Genomic DNA, 14777 nt, shown 5'->3' with positions numbered 1-14777 from the left:
GCTAACCTACAAAGCATTACATAGACTTGCTCCTACCCATCTCTCCGATTTGATCCTGCGGTACAAACCTACATGTACAGTCACAAGATGCAGGCCTCCTTATTGTCCCTATAATTTCTAAGCAAACAGCTCCTATAGAGCTCCATTTTTATGGGATGGTCTGCCGATCCATGTGAAAGATGCAGACTCGGTCTCAACCTTTAAGTCTTTACTGAAGACTCATCTCTTCAGTAGGTCCTGTGATTGAGTGTAGTCTGGCCCAGGAGTGTGAAGGTGAACGGAAAGGCTCTGGAGTGAGGAAAGCCCCTTGCTGTCTCTGACTGGCTGGCACCCCTCTCTCCACTGGATTCTAAGCCTCTCACCCTATTACTGGGGGAGATCTTCGTGGGCTATATTTGGTGGTCGGTTGTTATCTCTCTGGTGGTGTGGGGGCTCTGCTTTGGCAAAGTGGGTGGGGGTTGAAGAACGATCTGGCCTTAATTGTACTCTTATAATCTCCAGCCAGAAGGGGACTGGCCACCCCTCAGAGCCCGGCTTCGCACTAGGTTTCTTCCTAGGTTCCTGCCTTTCTGGGGAGTTTTTCCTAGCCACCGGGCTTCCACATCTGCATTGCCTGCTTTTTGGGGCTTTAGGCTGAGTTTCTGTATAAGCAATTTGTGACATCTGATTGATGACTGTAAGCATGATGGGATGTTAATTGCTTAATTAACTCAGGACCCACACCTGTGTGGAAGCACCTGCTTTCAATACACTTTGTATCCCTCATTCACTCAAGTGTTTCCTTTATTTGGGCAGTTACCGGTATATCTCCATACAAGATAACAAATATATGCACAACATAAAAGGCAATTGCCAAATGTTTTTAATCTGAAATCTCCATTCTCCCTGTGAAACAAATCACATTCAAAAATATATGGAAGAAAAAGTATGCTACATTTTCATAATCTATTATAGAAAAGTCCATTCTTATAAAACAACGTCACAGTTATCAAAATGCTAAAAAAAAGCTTTCATGAAATGCCATTCATACAATGGCTTCATATAGTTCATGGGAGAAGGCCACAACCAGGCCTCAATAGAAAATCGAACACATCCTAAGGGGAACATCCTATTCTCAATCCTTTAGTAACCATATCCACGGTGGTAACCATCCGGGTCTCTGTCATGACCGTAGCCCCCATACTCATCCTCAGGACAGCGCATGCCAAGGGACTGCTGGATAGCCATCTCCTGTCTGCGGAGCTGCATGGAGTCAACCAGGTCATATATGATGGACATGGACCACATGGGAGACGGGTACCAGGACTTGACGTTGCCGTCTTTCCCCACCAGCAGCATAGAGAAGTACTCTGGGCTGATCTGGAAGTAGTTCCTGATGTCCTGCACCAGAGAGGGAGAAACGTCCTCACGTTCCACAGTGGCAGTCCCTGTGACACAGGCAGGGTTGAGGGGTTAACTTGAATTGATTTCATACATTAAGAACAACAATGTTTAGAAGAAGAATGGAAGAAGAAGACTTAAACCTAAATCAAATCTTCGGTTAAATAAGCTCAGGATTTTCCCACCAATATGGTAACAGTAACTGTTTCTTACCGTTGATTGGGTATAGCTCAAGGGTCCCGCCCATATCCTCCATGTCCTTCCCAATCAGCTTCAGCACAGACAAGTGGCGCAGGCCTGAGTAGAGTCAGGTGAAAACACGTAATTTCACATTACACCACTGCACCTCTTACGCCTAATATCAAACCCCTTTCAAACAAAGCCCTAGCGCCTTCCCAAAGATATCTAGTACATGTGAAGGTATGGATACAGGTGTAAGCAGTGGTTTTAATTTAACTAGGCAAGTCAGCTCAGAACAAATTCTTATTTACAATGACAGCCAACCCCCGGCCAAACCCGGACGACACTGGGCCAATTATGTGCCGCCCTATGGGACTCCCAATCACGGCCGGTTGTGATACAGCCTGGAATTGAACCAGTGTCTGTAGTGACGCCTCGAGATGCAGAACTTTAAACCGCTGCGCCACTAAGGAGCCCAAATAATACTATTCAGGGAAGTAGAATGGAGGGTACAGTATTATACTACACAGAATGGAGGGTACAGTATAATACTATACAGAATGGAGGGTACAGTATTATACTACACAGAATGGAGGGTACAGTATTATACTACACAGAATGGAGGGTACAGTATAATACTATACAGGGTAGTAGAATGGAGGGTACAGTATTATACTACACAGAATGGAGGGTACAGTATTATACTACACAGAATGGAGGGTACAGTACTATACTACACAGAATGGAGGGTACAGTGTTATTCTACACAGAATGGAGGGTACAGTATAATACTACACAGAATGGAGGGTACAGTATAATACTACACAGAATGGAGGGTACAGTATTATACTACACAGAATGGAGGGTACAGTATTATACTACACAGAATGGAGGGTACAGTATTATACTACACAGAATGGAGGGTACAGTATTATACTACACAGAATGACCTCTCTCTCTGTCTAAGAGTGTGGCCAAACTGAGTCCATGAAACATTTCCCAGTAGAAGTACTAAAGACATGCATACAACTGAAGCTCAACGGTCTTGTGTAATTCGTTTCACTGTGCTCGCTAGATTCCTTTCCCCAAATTACAAATGTTTCTAATTTGCAAATCTTTCATCCCAGTACTATTAATGTCCTCCACATAAAGACTGTGTTGGCAGCTAAACAATAGCCTGTCCTCCCAAACTAAGAACCCAGTTTTTCATCAGTACGAGACCAACATGAGTAGTTAGTTGACCACATTGTCTACAACAGGCTCAAAACCAAATACCAAACATTTTGGCGAGTCTCAAGAGACCTCTATCGTAACCCAGCTTTAGAGTGGTGTCTATTTTCTAACCTAAACAATTCAGGCATGTTACAGCTAAACGCCAAAAAATCCCTTTTGTTTGTTTGCATAGCTAATGCAGTATGTTACATATTTCACAACAGTTAAAACTAATTGTGACAGACTCTGCAAGCTACAAATAAGTTGACATCCCATGAGATTATCTTCTGTTAATAGTTATGTTCGTAGTTCATTTGAACTCTGAAAAGATATATCCTGATGCTTGTACGGCATGGCTCGTTGGACCAACAGTGACAGACAGTAACAACAAGGGATGAGGACAGTGTGTTTCAGGAGTGGTATTTGAGAGGTAACCCTCCCTGCACTATCTCTATAAGCTTGAGGATCTGAGTGAGCTGGTGAGTTATTCAGGAAATATGTCTGCTCTTGAACGTAACAAGCAAAACATATTTTGATAATGTTTTATTGTCACATACACCAGATAGGAGCAGTGAAATGTGTTGTTTTACAGGGTCAGACATAGTAGTACAGCACCCCTGGAGTAAATTAGGGTTAAGAGCCTTGCTCAAGAGCACATTGGCAGATTTTTTACCTTGTCGGCTCAGGTATTCGAACCAGCAACCTTTCAGTTACTGGCCCAACACTTTAACCGCTACGCTACCTGTCACCCTAGTTGACCAAAGTGTGGCCACACATTCTGAACATCTCCACAGATGGGAGTGAAGTAGCCAAGACAAACACTTAAGGGCCCCAGTGAAATCATCAAAACGTACAGGCCTGAGACAACAGCGTGACATCACTACTCACCCAGATTGCAGGCCTGGCTAGTCAGGGCGTAGAGCTGCTGCTGATAGGCCCATTCCTCGTCGTCAGAGGAGGAGATCACAAACAGCCTGCGTCTCCAGCGGAACCTAGAGAAATATAAACACAGAACAAACAATGACATCAAATATATACAAACAAAGTTCCACAAGCATTTCAGAAGAACAAAAAGGTTACAAATGCATTTCTTTCTTTATTTGCATACATGTTCGACCAGGAGCACACAGGATGTCAGTGTCAGTTTTAGGCGAGTGTATTTGTCAGTTGTGTTGACTTGAAACTGCAGTCACACAGTCTTATATTGCAATTGCATCGTCCTAGATAATAACAAAAGCCCACTAGTACCGTGAGAGGAAGTTCTCCAGAGATTTGGATTTGTCTTCCTTCTTACACGCCACTCCTTGTCTCTTCTGCTGTTCCATCTCCTTGATGCGAGAAGAGAATGTGTCTATGTAGCCAAAAACAGCCGTCATGGCGATGGGCACCTCATATTCTTGCTGTGAATGGGGACAGAAAACCATATCACCCATCTTTAGGCAGAAAAAGTGTTACGGATGATACTGTATCAATTCACTGCAGTAAAATGGAGTTATTGAAGCGCTCAACCGATATGGTGGATTTTCACTCAGACATAGGACCGAAAGGTTAAACGCTCTTTCATCAAAATAAGAAGGTCATCCAGGATGCACAATACTAAGTAGCAGTATACAATAACACATTGTAATTATACCGCAGTAAGCTTTATAGGGAAACAAGGCCCACCAACCTTCACTTTCATATCAAAGTCAGTCAGCACCATATAGTAGTCGTCAAATATCAGTCCCAACTCATTCCTCAAGGCTCTGATGAGGGGCTGGTTTGTGAAGTCCTCTTCTTTCATGCCTTTCAGAGGCTGATCCTTCTCTGTAACCATAAACTTGTATTACACTGTCATCAGAGTAAAATAGAATTGAAAATTAGCAACAAAAAGTTCAAAACTTGACTTACCAGCCTGGTAATGGTCCATCTTCATGGTGCCATTGGTCAGAGAGCCAAAGATGGTGATAAGAGAGATTTTTCTGACGCCCAATTCACACACATGCTCCAGATACTCATCTCTCTGCTGCGTGTACATAGGATTCTCCTCGTCTGGAGTACTGATCACCTGGGAGGGAAAGAAAATTGACTGTTGTATCATGTGTCTATTCTGTTTGGTTCTATTCTATTCACATCTATTCTGTTCAGTTCTGTTCTGTTCTATTCAGTTCTATTCTATTCTGTTCGGTTCTATTCTATTCTGTTCGGTTCTATTCCATTCTATTTAGTTATATTCTGTTCTAGTGTACCAATATGCATGCTTCATATCAGATTTAATCAATACATTTATGTAATACAACAGAATACTCACAAGTAGACGTCGTCTCTTCTCAAAATGACCAAAAAAGGATACTAAGAGGTTTGGCTGTTTTGTGGGGGGCCTCTTGTTGTCTGCTTCTTTCTCCTGGTTAATAGCGGCCTTCTTCCCTGGTCTCCTGCCACGATAGAAGCCTCCATCACTGTCTTTAGTAGCCTTCAACCTTTTCTTGTCTGTTTTACTCTTTTTGCCTGATTTATCAGCCTTTTTCTTCCTCTCTGCATTGACAGGCCGCTTGACCTTGCTCTTCTTGGGGGAAGCTGTTTCCACCTGTGCATCAGAGTCAACCTTAAGTTCACTGCCCAGCTCTTCCCCTCCTTCAGTTGGTTTGTCGTTAGTGAGCTGAGTTGGAGAGGTAACAACTTGTCGGCCATGTTTGGTATCGTCGGTTGTGTCTTCTTCATATTGGTCTCTGTGGGATTCTGTAACGTCATCTATGCCATTTTTGTGGGTCTCTGAGAGGATGTAGAAGGATTCGTCTGTGGTGGGGACCTCTAGGTCCCAGTGCGGTGTTGTCTGGGGGTCCAAGGGCTTCGGAACGGTGGGTGTTGTGGTGGTTGTGGTTCGTCGTGTTGTTGTAGTTTTTGGTTTTGTTGTGGTGGTTGGTTTTATAGTGGTGGTTGTTTTTGTTGTGGTTGTTGGTTTTGTTGTGGTGGTTGGTTTTATAGTGGTGGTGGTCGTGGTTGTTTTTGTTGTAGTTTTTGGTTTTGTTGTGGTGGTGGTCGTGGTTGTTTTTGTTGTGGTGGTTGGTTTTATAGTGGTGGTGGTCGTGGTTGGTTTTGTTGTGGTGGTTACTTTTGTGGTCGTGGTTGTTTTTCTGGTGGTGGTTGTGGTTGGCTTTGCTGTAGTTATGGTTGTGGTTGCTTTTGTTGTTGGTAGTGGTTTTGTTGTGGTTGTAGTTTTTTTTTTTTTTGTTCTTGTTGGTTTTGTTGTGGTGGTTGTGGTTGGCTTTGTTGTAATTGTGGTTGCCTTTGTGGTCATAGTTGGTTTTGTGGTTGGTCGGGATGTGGTAACTGTCACAGCCTTTGGTCCTTGAGCTGGTCTCTGCACCCCTTTCCTCACTGGCACCCTCTCCACTGTAGAGTTCACTGTGACCTCTGACCCCGTGGTCAATACCCCCTGGCCTTGAGACTCAACCACCTGGCCCTCAACACCGGCTGCCTTGCACCTCTGCACGAAGCCCCTCTGCCTGGCCTTCTCCAGCTTGCGCATGTGGGTCTGGTCCATCACCTCGTACATAGCCTCCAGCCTGACCGGGTACGGGTACCTCTCCTCCACCTGGAGGGTCTTCCTCAGGAGAACCATGCCAAACTTCCCCTCCTCCAGCTTCAGGAAGTTCATCAGCCTGGGGATGAGGACCGTGTCCAGGGGCTCCTCCGTCACCTGTCCCTTGGCGTTGACCCGCCGCACCTTCCCGCCTCGCTCTCCCTCCTGGTGGAACATCACTATCATCTGCATGTGCCGCTCCGCCATCTGGCAGTAGACGTCCGACTTGAGGAGGGTCATCATCAGGCGATAGTAACCGTCTGAGTCATGTGGGGCGGAGATGACCAGGACCCGGTTCTTCCCTGCGAAGCTGGCCAGGACGTTGAGGGAGCCTGCGCTGCCTGGGACGGTGCGGGCTGGTGTGGACTGAGGCTGAACCGCCTCCCCTGTCACTTGTTTACTGTTGTCTTGAGATGTGCCAGTGCCACTGCCAACCTGGTTTATGGGTTTCTTTGGTTGTTGGGGTATTCTTCTGCTTGGCATCATCCTTCTTCTTGGAGGCTCAGCTTTCTCATCTCTCTGCATTCTGTCACGATGGCTCGTCATAGTGGATACATTTATACCACCAGCGGAAGGAGCAATACTGTTCAGCACATTTTGTGTTCTGTTAAAAATCCCCCCCTGGAGGGATGTTCGTCGTAAGATTGTCCTGTTGAGGGGCCTCCTGTCAGAGGCCCCTGTGCTCCATACCAGCAACAGCCATAACACACAGAGATGCAGTGTCTGTTTCATTTTTGCAGTGTCAAAGAAAAACCTACAATGGGAATAAGAAGATCAGTGAGAGAGGCATTGCCTGTAGTCCTCCGTCTTTCTGACGTTGTGTCCAGTTTTCAGATGAAATAACTGATCAGTGAGAGAGGCATTGCCTGTAGTCCTCCGTCTTTCTGACGTTGTGTCCAGTTTTCAGATGAAATAACTGATCAGTGATTGTCCATAAAAACGCTTTGTTTGAGAAGAAGAAAATACTTCCGCAGTAGGTTATGACGTAACTGTTCAGAAAGACAAATGCACAGTCTGGGCTGTTTCAATAAAGTAAACACAAACACTTGTCAACTTGTGTGCTATAATCCTGCTGAAAGTTTACATGAAAATGAACCATTTACCATTCCATTCTGGTGACAAAAAATAACTCCCCGATGATAAGAAATATTGTGGCAGTCGTCCAATGCCTCCTTTCTCCGTTTCTGCAGCTGAAATGACATACATTTCATTTTCTATGTTAATGTAGACAGTGCAACCTCTGCTTACTAGGCGGCTACACGTAACGGTTCCATATATTCTGTCTATACAAAACTTACTCCATCGATTGTAACTTTAGAGGCCATTTTCCTCTTTCTAACGTCTTCAGAAGGAGAGATTTCTGGAAGTCTCAATGCGTTGTCGGTAAGGAGGGATCTTCTGCCTTCCCCCTTCCAGCGCATCGAGTTACCCGAGGAAATACTATGTAACCACAAATTCCATAAGCGCTCTCTCCCCTCTGAGCACCAACCCAAGACCAAGAAAGAAACGATTTGTTCTGCGTTCACGCGCACGTCGGAACGAGAACACTCGGAAAGGTCCGACTTGCTAATTGTTTATAGCTACAGACGTGCCGCGTTCAACCAGTCAGAAAGTCGAACATTTCCGAGTTTCCTAGTACCGGCTAGCACTTGAACGCAGCATAAGTAGCGGCTCTCACGGCAAGGTTCGACACCGCCCACCGTACACATGTACACAGAATAGAGCACTATAGTTATTACAACCATATCTGCTCATGAAATAATGTGGCTGCATGTATTATGTATTACCAATGCAGTCTATATCCATAAGTTGCCATGGATGTAGTTTAAGGTTAAAATAATCAGATATGGTATATGATATAATGTCAATAAAAATACATGATGGGAGTGGAATTGTATTCATTTAGATTTTTACAAGAACACTTGATTATTGTTGTTTTAATAGCCAGTAAACTAAAGTTTTGGGGAGTTAGGATGTTTTATTGAGGGAAACTAGACAGGGTAGATTTATGCCATCTACTGGCAGGCTTTGCCACAAAGTCTGCTCTTCTTAGTTTTTACTTGTTTTTGTTGTTGTAATTTGACCCCTTTTTCTTCACAATTTCGTGATATCCAATCGCGATCATGTCTCATCGCTGCAACTCCCCCAGCGGGCTCAGGAGAGGCGAAGGTCGAGTCATGCTCGCTCTTCTGTGATCGTCTGAATACCTTGGTCAATATACCAGCGAATGACCGCACTGTCAATAATAACCGTAACAGTCAATAACAGTGCAATCATATATAAACTCACTATTTGTCACGCTCCAAATTCAAACAATGTGTTCTAGCTATTTATTGCAGATTTATAAACTACATTTAAGCTTCTAAACTGCTTACCTCTAGGCTCTTTATATTACTAATGTTAATAATAAACCATGGGATTATTATATCGCTTTTCAAAGACCCGAAGATGCTTGAAAAAGACGCTAGAAAGATCCTCAATGAAGACGCTTTCTTTATACTGTATGTTTGATCACAAATGTGTGATTCATTTGTTGATTAGTTTGCTAATTGTGTGTGTGATTTATTTAACCTAGGACTGTCTAAAGAAGGTATAGTCACTCACTGTAGAAGTCTCACATACAAATTTCCTCTGGCAGTAATTGGATTGAAAGAGGTCTTGCAGCAATAAGCCTCTTACAGTATTGCAGTTTGCACTTGTTGCTGAGCAGGCAAAGCAGAGCAGAGCAGATCCAGGACAGTTTGATGGACACACGGGCTAACATCGCTTAATAACTGCCTATAGGATGAGATTTGAACTACAACCTTGGTTTGAAACGAGGATAGCGTTGATGGGACATATATAATCATTTCCAGTTAGGCCTACAGGCTTTATACCCCTGCAAGGTCAGTCAAGATGATGGCCGGAGATGTTGTTGGAATCTGGGAGGTGGCGTTAAGCGATGGGGTTTACAGGATTGAGTTTGAACACGGCACGGCGACAGGGAAGAGGGTTGTTTGGATCAATGGACAGGTACGTAGGCCCTGAAACGTATTCCTTCTTAAAATCTCTAATGTGTTATTGAGTAGTCAGAGCTATGTACAGAAGGCCTATGGCTGTCTGATTTGCTTTCTTCCTCAGGAGGTGCTCAGAAGAGATTGGATGTTCAAACTGGTTGGAAAGGAGACCTTCACAGTGGGAGGCATGGAAACAAAAGCAACAGTAAACATTGAGGCTATCAGTGGCTTTACCTACGAGTACACCTTGGAGATTGATGGCAAGAGTCTCCAGAAGTTCATAGATAACAGATCCAAAGTCACTAAGACGTGGGTGCTGCAAGTGGATGGTGTTGACTGCAGGATTGTCCTTGGTAAGGCTCAAAAAACAAGAAGCATGTTCTTTCCTATGAGCATTGAGCAATATTTCAGTGTCAATTCCAGCTACACTGTCTATTCTAAAAAGTCTATAAAAACATAGTTGGCTGTGAGTAAGGCAACATGCAAGTCAGCGCTGTTCTGAGGAGTATAATCTATTTAGGGGAACACTTTTGGGTTGGCTATTTTAAGCCATACGAGCAACCTGATTGGAAGGTACACTGTCCTTTGTAGCCTATAGCAGAAAGCTCCATGTGACATGAATAAACAAAGCAGGGAACTCTGCACTGTGTGATGTTATGATGCTCTTGTGGATGTGTAATGCACACTGGTAAATCACTAGCAATCATTCCAATGCACTGTATGGTGCTTCTGTCCTGTAGGCCTATGGTGAAAAATATGATGCAAGCAATACTAATAATATACTAAATTACTACTGTATGGTTTCAACAGAAAAGGACACAATGGATGTATGGTTCAATGGGCAGAAAATGGAGACCGAGGTACTTTTTCAACCTCATATGGAATTGAATGTGAAGTTATTGTGTCCGTGTATGTTGCATACATACATAGGCCAAGGTTCTGGTTTAACATGATTCACTAATGTTTTGGTCCATACTTTAGTCATTCCAGTCCTTTATGGATATTTATGTACCGTCCCTTATTGTCGGCTGTAGGGAGAGTTTGTGGATGACGGAACAGAGACACACTTCACGGTGGCAGACCATGAATGCTGCATCAAGGCTTTGAGCAGTGGGAAGAAGAGAGCTGGCATCGTCCATTACTTAATGGTGGATGGGGAAACAGTGGCCGGCTGGACAGATTGAAGAGGACCGCTGAACTTTTCATGTCAGGAATCTGAAATGTTGGATATATCCTATGTAAATATAAATGAGGAGGCAGCCTCGGGGATGAGTGAGGGGCATTGAACTAAGATATCAATCGACTCAAGGTCTCTGTACTGTTTCTAGATTTTTATAGATGGGATCAATATTTCTATGGTGGAACTAAGGAGTATTATCTTTCTGATAACGAGGTTGTGTATAAATAAGTCAATTAATCAAAGGAAATATGTAAATATTTAACATTTCAAATCAATCAATAAAATATAGCAATAAAAATTTGTAGTTTTTAGTGTAATCATGTATGATCTTTGCTTGTTTATGCAGATGCTACGCTATATTCCACTAATTTTCAAGCCAAATGTATCTCTTCTGAAATATGAATACCTTAGAGCTCCATATATATGGCTAAATTAATGTTATATATTGGCATATACTGTACATGTGAGTGAACATTCTTCAAATGCCGAGAAACAGATGCGCAGCCTCTGCGCAATAAGTACATTCAAGAACGCGACGCCTCTGAACCAGCCAATGCGTTATATGCTTGCCGCCATAGAGATAGATTGAAAACTCTTGTGCCCAAATGAACTATCCTTGCCCAAATGCCTATTTTAGCATGGGCATTGCCATTGAGGACTTTCACCATTTTAATGAAGTCAACTGGGTGGGACTTCCTATGTGTTAATCCAGGTCACCAGGAGGGATCAGCCGATGAATTATACCCGCGTGAAAATCGCTAACCCTGACTTTATACCTGTTAAAACAACACACTCCAGGTGGCAGTATGCACCCGTTCAGTTTGTTTGCCAACTCATAGAAGTAGTAGAATAAGAAAATGAACTACTTCGAAATAGAGCTGGACGCAATGGCTCTGCCTGTGCTCTCACAGATGCCATAATATGACAGATACAATGATGCGATGTCTATCTAAGTCTATGGGTTGCAGCGGACGTTTTCCAGAAGGAAACGTTCAGGGAATGACGTCCAATGATACAGACGGGATGGATTTCTACCCAAGAGGAAGGGGAAAGCACCTATGTTTGCCGATCAACTAGAGCAATCTGTAAAATATATATTGCTCTCATCGCAATAAGTAGCCACATTTGTATTGTGTCTTGGAATTTTCGGCAACTGCATGCGCCCAGTGTTTGGACCAAACCCGGACTGTGGGGGGAGTTTTGCGCCTGCTTTTGCACGCTAAACAAAACAACGAACGAGGACTTGGCTGCGCAGAACACACATCCAGCCACGATTAGTAACTATTTAGCTAGTTATGTAGATTGCTTTTGGCAGGTTTGCCTGGGTACGTAACTACATTGGTTTATTTGCATGTTTGTGAAGAAAAGCTCAAACAGATTGGTCGGTGTAAGGAGAGAATGATAGGGGTTTGAGAAATTCAGAGTTTTGTCCCCGGCTTGGACGTTAGCTACTGCTAGCTACCGAGTTAGCAAATGCCAAAGGGCCTATTTAGCAAGCGTTTTCAAACCTTTCCAGCGTTTGAGAGTTATGACATGACTGCAGTACCTGTTTGCTGGATTGCTACTATTCATACACACGCTAATATTCGTGAATAGGGTTTTTACTTCCACACTCCGCGAGGGACGGAGCAAGGATATGGGGAAGCGTTGCTCAGCCGACTACTACTGTCACTCCTCCAGGATTTCGAATCAGGAGAGCCCGGGTCGGTTGTTTGGACTCACGGATAGCCAGCTAGCTACATGGACTCACTGACAAGTAACTGCTGTTTCATTTCAAGCCACATTTTTAATCAAGTAGCTAGCTATCGACAAATGATTTGGCGTGCCTCACCCACAATATTGTGCTGATGACCACACCATTTGACCAGACCAGTCAACTCGTTAACAGTCGTGAAAGTGCAAGAACAGAAACGACGCGCAAAATGAACTATCAGCAGCACCTTGCAAACTCGGCTGCCATTCGGTCTGAGATCCAGAGGTTCGAATCCGTCCATCCAAACATCTACTCCATATATGAACTGCTGGAGCGCGTGGAAGAGCCCATCCTGCAGAATCAGATTCGAGAACATGTCATCGCCATTGAAGGTAAGGCAGTAGGGTTGCGTGTAGCCGTCGCTACATGTGACATCGGTACATCACCATAACATGTTTTGCTCTGCGCTCTCTAATCCTCTCAAATCTGTTTACTGCTGTGATGTCGGAGTGGTGTATCATTTTAATATGGTTACATCATGGCAGAGCTGCTATGTTGTATGAATGAATGTATAGGCCTTGGTTCCCTGATTGTCAATCAACAATTGATTTCTCTATTGAGCTGTTTCAACAAGCACTTAGCCCAGCTGTATGACACTCGCATAACAATCAGTAGCTTATCATTTGAATAACTTGCATGCAGAACTACATGAGGGGAAGCTCCGACGATCTGCTTTTCAAACTTCCCACACAGCTGGGCAGATGTTGGGCTACCACTATGTACTAGAAGGAGTGACATGCATTATCGCATGACCCCCTTGATAATACATTGTCCTGTTATAATGGCGTCATCATATCGTGACTCATGGCTACTGCTTTTTTTACTCTATTGATTGACTGATGAAATGTTCAGCAGTATTGTAGTGAAGGACTAGTATTGTTGTTGTTGGTGAGAATGGCAACCGCCTTCTCTCATTCACTGTATAGACTGTTCATTTGCATAGAAATGGGTGCTGTGCGGTAGGTAGGGTAGGGAGGTGGGGAGTTAGGGAGGACTTGCCAGACAGCCAGGTGTTGTTGACCCACTTTCCACTGATGTTGGAGCCAGCAGCAAAGATGAGCAAGCGGAAAGTGTCACACATTGAGGTAGCATAGCTGTTAACAACAAAAGGTGTATGCGGTGGGTGTGAGCGGTGTGTGGGTGTGTGACTGACTGAGGCAAGGGTTATCCCACCTCCATCACTGACTGTGTGTGTGTGTCCTACATGTACCCTCTGGACACAGTGAGGGGAGGGTGGCTACCTGCCGGGACTTGCTCTCTAGTACCTGGACCTGTCCTGTCAGAGGTACAAAGGAACTGGCTGGAGTGGGCCTCCTGAATGGAGGAACTGAGAAGCGGAGTGTGGTCTGGGCAGGGGGAGATTTCTTTGGTCCTCGAGTGCTGTTGGCACTGGATCAGCATTGGCCAGGTTAATGGTATTGATTGGGGTGTGTGGGTTGAGCGGATGTTCTTCTCTCCTGGCTTGATGGTCAGTAGTAGGAGCTGAGGACTGGTTTGAACAAGATCAGTCAGGACCACTGTTGGTCTGGGGCTCCGCCAATACTCCAGAAGTACCATGAAACTAACTGGTTGGGAAGGGCTTGTACGTAAGCATTTCACTGTAAAGTCTACACCTGTTGTGTTCGGCCCATTTCACCTACACACTTTGATATGATTTAGGGCTGTATCATATGTTCTGAGACTGGTTGCTTTTCTCCTGGCTGTTTTATTAAGTCCAGTTGTTACCATGTATGCTTGTTTTGTTTGCCAAATGTTGTCGGCCATGTGATTATATTATATATTAGAATTATCTTAGAGAAGGCTAGCTCTGCCACATTAGCCTGGAACATTCTGACAGAGATTCTAGTTCTCTAAACATGTCAGATGACCAAATGCTCTTCTGATGGAGAAACCAGCATCATGTTTGTAAACATGTGGTTGGATTGTAGATCAGGTTGGTTGGGATTAGAGCCTGGCTGTCGTTTTCAGGATCCTTGAATGACATCTCACCGAACACTTGTCTGACAGATGGCAAATCCACTCTGAAAACTGCTACGTCACACTTCCTTTATCTTTCAAACCCAGCCAGGACAACTGTCACTCCCGACAGAATGACTGATATCTAGGGAGAGTGATGGAGGGAGGTGGAGAGAAACAGAAAGGGATTGAGGGAGAGGGAAGAGAGACAGAAACAGTGATCAGAGAGAGCGATACGGGAGGAAGAGTGAGGGAGAGATGGGGCTGTGAGGGAGAGATGGGGCTGTGAGGGAGAGATGGGGCTGTGAGGGAGAGGAAAAGAGGATGAGATTGCACACAGAACAAAAGAGCAGTTATGTAATGCCTGTGATGGCTGACTGATGTCCTGGCTGACTGATGTCCTGGCTGACTGATGTCCTGGCTGACTGATGTCCTGGCTGACTGATGTCCTGGCTGTAATAATAAGTGGGGGGTGCCTTTTTAAAGTGTTTTTAGTCCGTTATGCAACCATGGTGTGTATGTGCAGGTTTTACAGAGTTGTACTGCTGAAGGATGCTG

The 14777-nt window shown here is 44.2% G+C and overlaps 3 protein-coding genes across 10 annotated transcripts in view; 2 read left to right on the top strand and 1 right to left on the bottom strand.

Annotated features, from left to right (window-relative positions):
• Positions 1-765: 765 nt before the first annotated feature.
• On the bottom strand, positions 766-7965 carry LOC110495614 (coiled-coil domain-containing protein 80). Of its 2 annotated transcripts, XM_090239789.1 has the most exons (8): positions 7633-7860; positions 5063-7524; positions 4663-4819; positions 4442-4578; positions 4021-4172; positions 3661-3764; positions 1594-1677; positions 766-1427 (listed from the first exon to the last, which is right to left on the bottom strand). In XM_090239789.1, exons 2-8 carry the CDS (start codon positions 7064-7066, stop codon positions 1123-1125), a joined length of 2943 nt encoding a protein of 980 aa, XP_090095915.1. In that variant the 5' UTR covers positions 7067-7524; positions 7633-7860; the 3' UTR covers positions 766-1122. The 2 variants fall into 2 exon arrangements, with proteins under 2 accessions (XP_090095915.1, XP_090095914.1); XM_090239788.1 differs by having other exon boundaries at positions 5063-7965.
• Positions 7966-9011: 1046 nt separating this feature from the next.
• On the top strand, positions 9012-10808 carry LOC110495628 (fas apoptotic inhibitory molecule 1-like). 2 transcript variants are annotated; one of them, XM_036984472.2, is made up of 4 exons: positions 9012-9346; positions 9455-9683; positions 10141-10190; positions 10365-10808. In XM_036984472.2, the coding sequence occupies exons 1-4, from the start codon at positions 9230-9232 to the stop codon at positions 10512-10514; spliced, it is 546 nt and encodes a 181-aa protein (XP_036840367.1). In that variant the 5' UTR covers positions 9012-9229; the 3' UTR covers positions 10515-10808. The 2 variants fall into 2 exon arrangements, with proteins under 2 accessions (XP_036840367.1, XP_090095913.1); XM_090239787.1 differs by lacking the exon at positions 10141-10190 and having other exon boundaries at positions 9022-9346.
• A 532-nt stretch (positions 10809-11340) lies between these two features.
• The window catches only part of LOC110527298 (arf-GAP with GTPase, ANK repeat and PH domain-containing protein 1), a 263886-nt gene continuing 260449 nt past the window's right edge, over positions 11341-14777 (top strand). For 2 of the 6 annotated variants that reach the window (XM_090239785.1, XM_090239783.1), the window contains exon 1: positions 11372-12595. In XM_090239785.1, coding sequence (XP_090095911.1) covers positions 12358-12595 — 238 coding nt within the window. In that variant the 5' untranslated portion in view covers positions 11372-12357. Of the gene's footprint in view, positions 12596-14777 lie in introns of all 6 variants that reach the window. The other 4 variants (XM_090239782.1, XM_090239780.1, XM_090239781.1 and 1 more) reach the window with 3 other exon arrangements.

Source organism: Oncorhynchus mykiss, chromosome 7, assembly GCF_057628025.1.
Source record: "Oncorhynchus mykiss isolate SJ-2025 chromosome 7, ASM5762802v1, whole genome shotgun sequence".
Lineage (NCBI taxonomy): Eukaryota > Metazoa > Chordata > Actinopteri > Salmoniformes > Salmonidae > Oncorhynchus > Oncorhynchus mykiss.
The sequence above is the reverse complement of the archived record's forward strand: the minus strand, read 5'-3'. Positions and strand labels throughout refer to the sequence as shown.

Coding starts and splice junctions, on each gene's coding strand:
- LOC110495614 (XM_090239788.1), bottom strand. CDS start 7,066: ATGAAACAGACACTGCATCTCTGTGTGTTATGGCTGTTGCTGGTATGG. Junction 4,820..5,062: donor AGAAGAGACGACGTCTACTT/GTGAGTATTCTG, acceptor TTTCCCTCCCAG/GTGATCAGTACTCCAGACGA. Junction 4,579..4,662: donor GATGGACCATTACCAGGCTG/GTAAGTCAAGTT, acceptor TTATGGTTACAG/AGAAGGATCAGCCTCTGAAA.
- LOC110495628 (XM_036984472.2), top strand. CDS start 9,230: ATGATGGCCGGAGATGTTGTTGGAATCTGGGAGGTGGCGTTAAGCGAT. Junction 9,347..9,454: donor TTGTTTGGATCAATGGACAG/GTACGTAGGCCC, acceptor TTTCTTCCTCAG/GAGGTGCTCAGAAGAGATTG. Junction 9,684..10,140: donor TGACTGCAGGATTGTCCTTG/GTAAGGCTCAAA, acceptor TGGTTTCAACAG/AAAAGGACACAATGGATGTA.